This window comes from Rattus rattus, chromosome 3 (genome assembly GCF_011064425.1).
Source record: "Rattus rattus isolate New Zealand chromosome 3, Rrattus_CSIRO_v1, whole genome shotgun sequence".
NCBI classification, from domain to species: domain Eukaryota; kingdom Metazoa; phylum Chordata; class Mammalia; order Rodentia; family Muridae; genus Rattus; species Rattus rattus.
The window spans coordinates 149,221,641-149,233,303 of NC_046156.1; the positions used below are offsets into that span (position 1 = coordinate 149,221,641).

The 11,663-nt window shown below is 44.6% G+C and overlaps 1 protein-coding gene across 1 annotated transcript; it reads left to right on the forward strand.

The window, feature by feature from the left end:
• Positions 1 to 56: 56 nt before the first annotated feature.
• Positions 57 to 11,117, forward strand: Cct5 (chaperonin containing TCP1 subunit 5). Its single transcript, XM_032898671.1, has 11 exons — positions 57 to 246; positions 3,467 to 3,527; positions 3,855 to 4,019; positions 5,587 to 5,785; positions 6,969 to 7,161; positions 7,241 to 7,390; positions 7,815 to 7,934; positions 8,554 to 8,739; positions 8,836 to 8,973; positions 9,140 to 9,320; positions 10,749 to 11,117. The coding sequence occupies exons 1-11, from the start codon at positions 142 to 144 to the stop codon at positions 10,874 to 10,876; spliced, it is 1,626 nt and encodes a 541-aa protein (XP_032754562.1). The 5' UTR covers positions 57 to 141; the 3' UTR covers positions 10,877 to 11,117.
• The last annotated feature ends 546 nt before the right edge of the window (positions 11,118 to 11,663 follow it).

The following is an 11,663-nucleotide window of genomic DNA, read 5'->3' on the forward strand; positions in this document are numbered from 1 at the left end:
TCGCTGTTGAAAAGTAAATCTCGCGGTCCGCACTGCGCACGCGTGGGATTTTGCGTCCTCTCGCGAGAAGGAGGTGCTTCCTTTCTCTTCCCAAGTGGTCCCCGCCGGTTATTGGAGAGCGCTTGTTCCAGTTCGTCCACCATGGCGTCCGTGGGGACCCTCGCCTTCGATGAGTATGGGCGCCCCTTTCTCATTATCAAGGACCAAGATCGCAAGTCCCGTCTCATGGGGCTTGAGGCCCTCAAGGTAACGGCCCGGAACGAGAGGTAGCGGGATGAAGGGAGGCGGCCAGAGCGCTGCTGCGCCTGCGCTGGCGTGGGAGCAGTTCGGCCATGTGCTGGCCCGAAAGGTCTAGAATCTCCGGTTCCGGGGAGTCCCTATGGGCTCTCGGTTCACACCCGCCCTCTGGGTGTGGAAGAGGGCATAGAAGCCTTAGTCCCAAGGTGGGGTAGAGAGAGCGGTCCGACTCTTCCGAGCTGGGTGGAGTCGCATCCCTCAGCTCACCAGAGGAGCAGGCCTGGGCCGTTGTATTTGTAAATGGCTTGTCCCTTAGACACGATGCTGTCCCGTAAAGGAAGAAAATTAGCGAGAAGTGTGAAAAACGTGCACAGGACAGACCGAATGGCTACTTGTAGGAAGGATGAGAAATGACGGTGAAGGAAGCTCTTCCAACTTGGGATAGGAGGAACTACCAGATACACACACACTTGAAAGGTCTAGAGCAGTGTACTCAGAGGAGACCGTAAATTCCCTTAGTCCAGAAAACGCGTGATAATCTTTGAAATTGAAGGAGACAGTTTCGGTGGAGCACAGTTGGCTGCAAATTAGGATGGTTCCCAAAAGGGAAGCAAAGAAGTTACCATGAGGGAAAGCAGAGCCGAAATGTTAAGTAGGAAGGAATGTCTTTAACAGAAGGAAAGAAATAAAAGGCAAGACCCAGTGCTAGATCCCAGGTAATAAAGGGATGACAGTCACAGGTGTTGCCATGAAACGCACAAAGAAAGGGAGCCCCATTTTAGGTTGTATTGTGCCAGTCGTGTCTCCAGGTTTGAGGTACCCTTGTTAACCTGATGTTAGGGAAATCTCACTGACTCCAGTTATTCGTCATCTCAGAATGAGGTTTCTGGGTGGGTTTCCTGTCATACCAAAGACTTAACAAGTGTTTTGGAGTGACTGAGGGAGTGGACATAGCAATTGAGGCGTGGTAGATGCTTGGCTCTCTTTGCTCTCGGGTTATGCACATTATATATCCAATTCCACCTTTTTTTTTTCTATTTCAGGAGACTTGCAAATAAAGTAAATTCCAATAGACAGACCAGTGTAATTCATTTAACAGTTCTGATGTGTCTGCCATTTGTGTTAACTAACTACATGGACTTTTGCATGTGGTCCTCACTTGGGGTGGGTCCTGTTTACAAAATTAGGTACTTGAGCGACAGTGTCATAAAGAAATTGCCAAAGATATCACAGCTACCCTAGAGAAGGGTCGTGATTTAGTTCCACCTCCAATCAAGTCAAAGCTAGCAGTGCAGGCAGTGAAGTTAGCGTTGGCATTCAGACCAGATCATGTGTGGTTGGAGGCCTGTTCTGTGTGTAGTGTTGAGCTGTTTCTTTGGCCTCTGCTAGTACATACCAGTTTAGACAACCAAAAATAAGTCTGAGTATCCACTGTCTTTGGGCACCCCAAGAGACATGTCCCTCGGGTGGCTATTGAGAAACTCCGTTGAGAATGAGTACTTTCAGGTTGCATCTTAAGAGAAACGGAGTTTGCAAAGGCCAAATGAACTTGATTTGTAGCCTGTCTTGGTGACAAAGTTAATGAATGTGTACTTGCACTGCTCTGAAACCACCCAATGTTTCTGTGCTTATAAAAGTTTATCCATCTGCATCTTGGGGGTGAGAAGATGAGTTGGAGACTCAGGGAAAGCCTGGAGTGCTCTGCAGAAAGGGTTTGATCTGGTATTAAAGCACAAAAGTGGCTTTAACTCTTTAGAGTTGTTAGAGTCGCTAGAAAATAGGAGCAAATAGAAGAGAGCATCTGGTTTTGGAATCTTGTTGGATGATTTTGACCTGAGTTAAGATGGTGATGGCAAAAGAACACAGCGTTGAAGGAAGTGAACCAGGAGGAGCAAGGAGGGTCCTTTCAGGCCTGGACCTCTACTATCTTGATAATAAGTGAAGTCTGTGGGGAGGTTCCCAAGGATGTCATAAAAGCTGATGAGCCTGAGCAGTGTGCAGTGAAGCTGTGAGTTACATTCCCAGAGTGGGGTCAAGGTCATGGGACTACTAGGCTAGTAAGTAGCATGAGTATTGTTAAGTATCACATGCTCTCGATCAGACCCTTTGAATATCGAGGTTCTTCTGTTTAGGGGCATGTAGTTGACCCCAGTCTTAGCGAGCTTCTAGGTCTGAGAGAGCCAAGATAACCCAAAAAGAAAAAAAAAACCGCTGGTAAAGGTGTCGTGACCATATGCTTGCCATGGGAAGGTCACATGACCATAGTGCTTATGGTTAAAGTTCACACTTTTCTCCTGTCAAGTTTTACATGACTGAGGGTCTAGACCTAAATAAAAATAGGTAAACAGCAAACCTTTACTGAGAATAAATCATAAAGAACATTACTTCTAAACAACATTTGTCATACCTGAATCTTTGCTATTTATTAAACATGAAGTCAGGTTTGCATAATAATGAGATGTGTGTGTTCTTTTTGGTTTGGAGGGGGTTTCTTAGATTTATTTTATGTGTGAATGTGAGTACCTTCATCCGTATGCGTGCATTGTGGTGCCAGTGAAGGCCAAAAAGGGGCATTAGATCCCTTGGAACTAGGGTATAAACCATTGAAAGCTTCGTTGTGGGTGCTGGAAACTGAACCTGTATCTTCAAGAACCGAAAATGTTACTAATGATCCGCCCACCTCGTGTGCATGCTAGGCAATCACTATCCCTTTATTCTAGTATCTCTCACAGCTAATTTTGGTCTGTCATTGTTACTAGGATTTCTGACAAGTACAAGATAAATTTTAGAACAGTGTAAAAGAGTGGTCTCCCAGTTCCACACCTCGATTACTAAATTCTTAGCCATCTTTCAAAACTTTCCTTTTGAAAATAGTGTTTGCTAAAAATGTTAACAAGGTGGGTTAATGTGGTTTGACATTTCTCTACAGTAAGCCTTGGTAAAACTGAAGGTGTTAAGAATTTGTAGTTGGATTTTGTGTTCTCGGAGTTCAAAATGGTGAGAACCTACACCTCCTTCCCTTGCTGAGAAGTGAGAGACATAATTTGCTTGATCCTAAAGCTTGTAGTTGTGAATGTTACTGCTCTAGTCAGCCCACCCTGTTGATGAAGACCTTTCTAGATTTTAGAAATTATACCCCAAATCTTTTTTTTTCCTGCAAATATGAGCTATGTGCCTTCAGCTGTTGGAAAGACATGTAACCGTGTCTTTGCTTTTTTGTTCCATTTAGTCTCACATCATGGCTGCCAAAGCTGTAGCAAACACAATGCGGACGTCACTGGGACCAAACGGTGAGAGAGAACCTTTGTTAGTTTTACTAAAGGCTTGAAGTCACAGTGCCTCTTTAGAAATGCAGTGGATGGTCCACTCGGTCCAGCCAAGATGCTGAATGTCAGGCTCTTCTGTTACCGTGTGCTCACAGTTTTGGTTAGAGGCTTTTCCTCACTTCATTACTGTGTTCCAGAGCGAGCCTGTATGTCTGGAGTTAGACTGTTTCCCATGTGGAGTTTGGGTTATCTAGTGGATATTTAGTTCATGTATGTTGGATTATTTTTTGCCTGTCAATTCCTGGTACTGGGTACACTTTATTTTGCTCAATTTTCCTTCTTGTCTTTTAGGGCTGGATAAGATGATGGTTGATAAGGATGGTGATGTGACCGTGACCAACGATGGTGCCACCATTCTAAGCATGATGGATGTTGATCATCAGATTGCCAAGCTGATGGTTGAACTGTCCAAATCCCAGGATGATGAAATTGGAGATGGGACCACAGGAGTGGTTGGTAAGAAACGAAACAGCCTTTCTAACTTAAGAGATTGTTTAAAAGTATCACAAGAGCTAATGTTTCTGCATTGCAGCATCATGAAGACAGTGAGTGGGGAACAGACTGAAGTTGGGTGACACATTATAGTAGTACAAGTGGGCCAGACTTTAAAAAGTGAATACTGAACAGAAACAGGAGGCTGGGAGGGTTGCCATTGAGATGGGACAGCCAGCTGTAATGTGTGCTTCCGATCTGTTTAAGTTGCAAACATTGAGATAACTGTACGGTGGCATATTTTAGATTGTGGATTGCACTGGGAGAATGCCCTGGTTCTCATACCAAAATATACAAGTGGGGTATGCCTTAACTTCTCCAACTAACTCTCAACCATGTGTGCTTGCTTGTGCATAGGTACAAAGAGGGCCTAATTTTTAACTGTTTTACAAATGAAAGGAAATGAAGATATATTAATTTATGCATGGTTACATTTGCTGCAGCTAATTTAAAATCATTTATTCAACATTCTTTTAGAGTTGCCATAATTTCCCAAGCACTGCTCTAGTATATACTTGGAGCACAGTGGTTTTAAATTAGCAGAACTAAACTCAGTTCTGTCTCAAAGAGGGAAAGGGAAAGGGTTGGTGGTGGGAACAGACAACTCATTAGCTCTCCAAAAGCCAGGCTTTCTTCACTGAGCAGAGGTCCCTGGCCACAGAAACCCAGTTTGCTGTTTTCCATTTAAAATGTTCTTGCATTATGGCCTATGTAGTAGCAGTTTGGGAATTTTAGTTACTTTAGAGAAAGTGTTTTCATTTTAATCACCAGGTGTGGGGATATGGGGTAGCTTCATACTATTGATAGCAGCTGACTGATTTGCCTCCTCTAACAGAGACGTGGTTTTGCCATCTTCAGATAGTTTCCCCAATTGTGTGATGTTTGAAATGCTGGTAACTTTTCAAGGGGTATATAAATACCAGAGCTCTGACTTTGGGCGGGGTTTGGGGAGGAGTAGTAGATGGTCATTTAGGAGGGTTGTTTGCAGTTTATTAGTAGCCTTGATCAAAAAAGAAACAAAGTTTGTTTCAAGAATCTATTTCTCTCCATCTGGTGATAGGGGGTGGAAGGGAATGCATAAAGGATGGGAAAAAGAACCCACAAAGTAGCAAAGATCGGCTGCAGGCCTACATCTTTCTGTTTTTACATTTATGGGGAGGTCATACAGAGATCAGAATACAGCTTTTGGGAGGCAGTTTTCCTCTTGTGAATTCCAGGGCTGTCGATGTTGGCAGTAAGTGCTTTAACCATTGTGCGTGCACACACACACACACACACACACACACACACACACACACACACACACACACACACACACACACACACAGTCTTAAGTTCTTGTTATCTAAGTCATCTTTAAAGGGCAGCCTGTTGGACCTTGACTATGGTCAAAACTGAGAGGGTGGGGTCTCCCTCCAATAATAGCCTTGGATTGCATCCAGCCCAATTTTAGAATGTTGTGATTTTCAGGGTAACATGTAAAGATGTACTAAAAGGTGAATCTTAAATTGATGGGTCTACTCTGTTGCAGTCTTGGCTGGTGCCCTGTTGGAAGAAGCTGAGCAGCTGCTGGACCGAGGCATCCATCCTATCAGAATTGCTGATGGCTACGAACAGGCCGCCCGAATTGCTATTCAGCACCTGGACAAGATCAGCGATAATGTGCTTGTTGACATAAACAACCCCGAACCTCTGATTCAGACTGCAAAAACCACACTGGGCTCCAAAGTGTGCGTGTCCTATCTGTAGTGTACTGTGGGTTGCAAGCCTTCCCTTCAGAGGGCTGTTAGCCTGTCCTAAAATGCAGCAGTGTAATTTGTTCAAGTTTCTGTTGGTTTTGCTTGTTTCCCTGTGTTCTAGTTGGAGGCTGGATTTGCCAGTTAGGTTATTGGATCACCTGACTTGTAAGATTCTTGTAACTCACCCTTCTTCCCTTTACCTCGGCACTAGGAAGTCATTTTGGGGAAACGTTTGTTTTTTTATTCAGTAAGCAAATGTACTGATCTGAAGATTTAATGTAATTAGAAGGATGGTCTTAAAATTGACCTTCCTGTCTTAAAATTGCTGTCAACATTTCCTACTGTCTGCTCTCGCCCCTGAAGACTAGCAACCTCAAGCCAAAAATGCTCCTCTCTACAGTAGCATACTCCTCTCTTCCAGTCCGATGCTATATACACATGAGCTCCTTTTAATCCTACATAGTAGGGTTCTAAGTGTTTCCTTGTATGTTGCTCCTGCTTGATATACCACTCTTTAAATTTTTTAATGTAAATATTCTACATATGAGAGAAATGAGGATGTTGTCATTTCCTTTTTGCCATTTCAGTTCTCCCTTGTTATTCTGCTTACATTTATTTTCTCTGTGCATATACAACTTGTGAAAGTCAGCTCTTTCCCATCATGTGGGTTTGGGAATCAAATTCAGATCACTAGGTTTGGCAGCTAGCACTTTTACCTACTGATCCAACTTACCAGCCTTATGGCCCTTTGTTAAATCGTTTAGTCCTGTGAGCTGTTGAATGTTTAACATGTTAGCTGGCAGTTTTAGCAGAAAGGAATAGTCTCCACACAGGGAAATACAGTGAGTGAGCCGAGAGGCACGTGAGGACTGCTCATTCAGTGTCTGAGAGAGATGAGGCTAAAGTATAGTTGAATAGGTAACTGAAGATCTGCCACCACCTGGGGATTCGTGCATTTTTAAGGGGAAATCAATATACACTTGGGTTTCAAGACTTGCAAGTTTAAATCATAAAGGGTTTGCACAGCTCAGATTTACTGCTTTGCCTAGACCATTATTGACCCCAGTCTACATTGAAAGTAGCACTGGTCTTTGTAGAGGTGCTGTTGGGGTGCATGATATGGCTAGGGTGCTGCAGTCATATGAAGAATGTAAAAGTTGTGTGTTTCCATCAGGGTTAACAGCTGTCACCGACAAATGGCTGAGATTGCCGTCAATGCTGTCCTCACAGTGGCTGATATGGAGCGGAGAGATGTTGACTTTGAGCTCATCAAAGTGGAAGGCAAAGTAGGTGGGCGGCTGGAGGACACCAAACTTATAAAGGGTGTGATTGTTGATAAGGACTTCAGTCACCCACAGATGCAGAAAGTGAGTAAGTGCTCTTATACGCTTATACACTGCTTTTAACCTAAACCCACCATTTAAGATGATCTTCCTCTCCCCATAGGAAGTGGTGAATGCTAAGATTGCAATTCTCACATGTCCATTTGAACCACCTAAACCAAAGACAAAGCACAAGTTGGATGTCACGTCTGTGGAGGACTACAAAGCCCTGCAGAAGTACGAAAAGGAAAAGTTTGAAGAGATGATTGCGCAGGTGAGACCTGGAGTGCATCCTGAGCTGAGTCAACTCCTTGGGTCCCTAGATGGCAGTACAACCTGGGTTTAGTGTCAATCAAAAACGACCACAGCACAAAAACCCAAATGGCATATGAGCAAAGAGTTGATTCTATTCTGGGCTACCCTGAGGGTTTTGCTGTGCCTTTCATTACATTATCCTGGCCTTGAGTGGAACAAACGAGCTGTGAAGTAATAGAAATTAAAGCATGGTTTGGAAAGCAAGGTGGTTCCCATTGGCACGTCTTAGACTCGGAAGGAGTGGATAAAGGCCTTCTCTGGCCTTCCTGTCCCTTTCATTGCACTGATGTCACACAGCTGTGCATCTCCCCCTTTTTTTTGGTCGTGTAACACAGATAAACACCTACTTATTATTGCTAAAATTGTAACATTTCTTTTCCCAGATAAAAGAAACTGGTGCTAACCTAGCTATTTGCCAGTGGGGCTTTGATGATGAAGCTAATCATTTACTTCTTCAGAACGGCCTGCCTGCAGTTCGCTGGGTAGGAGGACCTGAGATTGAGGTAGGAGGCCAGCACACACGTAGACCCCTGCCTAGGTGTGGGGTGAGCCTGCGATACATGTCTTCAGTATCACTTTAAGAGCCCTTGCCTGAAACAGTCACATCACACCAAAATGCAACAGCTTAAAGAAAGGAACTGTAGAACATTCTAGAATCATCTTTGTTAGAGTAAGTGTGCTTTGTATTTCTGCTATTGTAGTCAACTCTCTGGGCTTCCCCATTGGCTTTCAGAGGCAAGAAAGCTTTGTCCTCCTGTGGCTTCAGAATAGGACCAATTCTACTAAACACTGCTCTGGACAAACTGTTCCTCCCTTTTCCTGATACAATCCATTGTGTAGGACATGTGAGCTGGATGGCAGACAGGGCTGCCCAGCCAGTGAAAGACTGAGTTGTGAGTTGATAGTAATAGAACTGGGTAGCACCAGCCACCACCACCTAAGGTCCCATGTCCTCAGAGCCTGTCTTCTAACAAGATACTTTGCCAGAAACTTGAAAACTTTGCCTGTCTGGTAAACCAAGTGATCCTAGATGAAATGTAAATGTAGTTCATTCATGGTTCCATTTTGGAAGTTCACTGGTATTGACCACATCTATCTGTCCTCTCTGATGCATCCTGATAGCTGATCGCCATTGCAACAGGAGGCCGGATTGTCCCAAGGTTCTCAGAGCTTACCTCTGAGAAGCTGGGCTTTGCCGGTGTGGTGCGGGAGATCTCATTTGGCACTACAAAAGACAAAATGCTGGTTATTGAGCAGTGTAAGAACTCTAGAGCTGTGACCATTTTCATCAGAGGAGGAAACAAGATGGTAAGAATTCCTGTCCTTGAGTTGGGGAGATAGTACAGTGGGTCTGGGCACTTGTTTGTTCTGCCAGCAAGAACTGAGACATGATGGCCTCCCCAGATCATTGAAGAAGCAAAACGATCTCTCCATGATGCCCTGTGTGTCATCCGGAACCTCATCCGTGATAACCGTGTTGTGTATGGAGGAGGGGCAGCTGAAATATCCTGCGCCCTGGCAGTCAGCCAAGAGGCAGACAAGGTAAGGGACAGAGTGAGAACTGCTGTCTGAGGTCTTGTGTGTTTATGTCCTCCCAGCTTCATTCTATAGATGAAGTTTATTGAGCTTGCCCTGGTGAGTTTTCCATGTACAGCCGTTGGCTTGGCTATTGCTGCCGAGTGCACTGTCTGCCCCTGTGTCTTTCCAGTGCCCCACTCTGGAACAGTATGCCATGAGAGCTTTCGCAGACGCCTTGGAGGTCATCCCCATGGCCCTTTCAGAAAACAGTGGCATGAATCCCATCCAGACCATGACTGAAGTCCGAGCCAGACAAGTGAAGGAGTCTAACCCTGCCCTGGGGATTGACTGTCTGCACAAGGGCAGTAATGGTGAGTTGCTTGTTGGGGGGCTCTCTGAGTGGAACAAGCTTCTGTCGACTTGGAGGAGGAGGTGCCCTTGCCAGGCAGAGTGTGCATGCTACAGAACTGTCCTATGTGAGCTCTTTAGTGCACTTGGGACAGTTACGTTCTGAGTTTCAATTTAGTGTCTTAATTGACTGCTGTAGGACTTAGTATTAGTAACACAACTCATTTTAACCACAGTCCAAGTGCCTGTTGATGTGTTCACAGCTTGCGGCCTGGCTGTTGTCCCATGGCTATGGGGTGTTTGAAAAACGTTAACTCTGTAGCAGCTTGGCAGTCCTGCTCTTGAAAAGGTGGCAGCTTTGAAAATTTGCTGCATTTCTGCACTGACGGACTGGCCTTACCTGAAATCCTGTGATGAATAGCTGCTCCAGCACCCAGCACAAAACCAGGATTCTGTCTACACAAGCATCCAAAACAAAATAGCAACCCTTAAGTGGTCTATGTTGCTGTCTGACACAAACTGTCTACTGATTTAGTATTGCAGAGAACTGTGTTTCACTACTGTTCCTCTGGGTGCTTTAAGGAAGATGTCCTATCGCTATCTAGCCTCCTTTTAGTCATGAGCTACCATGAGCTCTACCATGTTCCCAGTAACACATCATCAGTACTTAGGAAATCCATCTGAATGTGATGTAGGGCATTGTGGCCAGTTTACTGCTACAGCTTCGGGATTTTAGTTTAGGGTTTATTTGCTAAGATTTTTTGTGTATGTGTGTGTGTCTTGTACCTTTGGTAGCCAGAATCGTGTGGTGGATTCAGTGATTTAGCTGGATAGATATAAGCTGCCATGTAGATGTTAGGAGCTCAGGTCCTCTGTGAGAGCACTTGGTGCTCTCAATCAGTGAGTCATCTCCAGCCCCTCTTTTATAGATAAGTATATTTTTAACTTCATTGTTTGACACTTCGATATATATGATGTATTGTGAGTATTCTTGCCTCGCATTCTGTTACCTCCCTATAGGTTCTCTCCCACATTCTTGTATTTTGTTCTGCATGATGAACTGCTGGGTTAACCAGGAATACCTCTGAACATGGGTTTGTAAAACTGCCTGTTGGAGCCTGGTGGGCTCAACTGTATACACAATTGAAGACAGATGACCTATAGCCCACCAGGGGCGAGTAGTTTAGCAGGGAGAAGTGGGGCCCCATGAGTCACTCTCCACCCATGGCTAATGGCACAGACTTAAACCATTTTTGTTTTCGAAATGAAATTTCACTATATTTCCCAGGTGGCCTCAGCTCCACCTTAACCTCCCCAGTAACTGAGAGCAGACTTGTGTACTGCAGCGGCTGTGTTTCCTAAGCTTTGTTGTGACTACTAGATTGAAGCTGCTTGTTGATAAGTACATTTGTATGCTCTTGGACCACTGATTGCTGTGTTTTGTTTTTCAGATATGCAGTATCAGCATGTCATAGAAACCTTGATTGGTAAAAAGCAGCAGATCTCTCTTGCCACACAGATGGTTAGGATGATTCTGAAGATTGATGACATCCGTAAGCCTGGAGAATCTGAAGAATAAACTGTACCATTTACCACTGTGATTAAATAAAGGGTGTGTCGTACTGCGTCTGCAGTTACTGCTCATCCTCTCACAGCCTGTAGATGCTGGAATAAAAGCAGCTGTTTGGTAACTGGTTCCACTTACTCAGAGCTTGGAGGAGGATATGACTTCAGTTTCTGCATTCATTGGATGTCTCTAAGCATCCTTCATCTGCAGAGCTATAATAAAGCAGAACAACTCTACAGATAATTTTTTAGCAGCTCAGGTGTCCTGTTGTCCGGTTTTACTTCACAGTTGACAGGAAGGTAAGAGAGCCGAGGGGTAGCAATCCTGACTGTAGATGTCCATGATGGTATTCCTGGGTTATACCAGCACCTGCATGGCTGATAAACTAGAGCTAGAGACTGTTCCTTCTGAGTTGCTGGACAATGGCCAGTTAGTTCAGGCACCAGTTGGAACTGGCTTAGACAGTTCTATGCCTCTGGCATATGCTCAGAGGGCAGTTTTGGCTAGGCGTCATAATTTGAACCTTGGAGGTCAAAGCCCATGCAATCTAGCAGTTGCCTGTCTTGATATCCTGTGAAAAGCAAAGCATCCCTGATGAAATCTGGAGGCCCTTCCTTGCCGGTGCAGTCTCCTCCACCTCCACCAGCTTGAAGGACTTGGAGAGCCTAGTCTGGGACCCAGCAGGATGATAGTCTTACATTTTCTGTTCTGCAAGGTACTTCAGAGTGGGGTTGCCACCAAGCCCAATGACCCATGATGGTGAAAAGACCCATGTGGTGAAAAACTCTGACTTCCACAT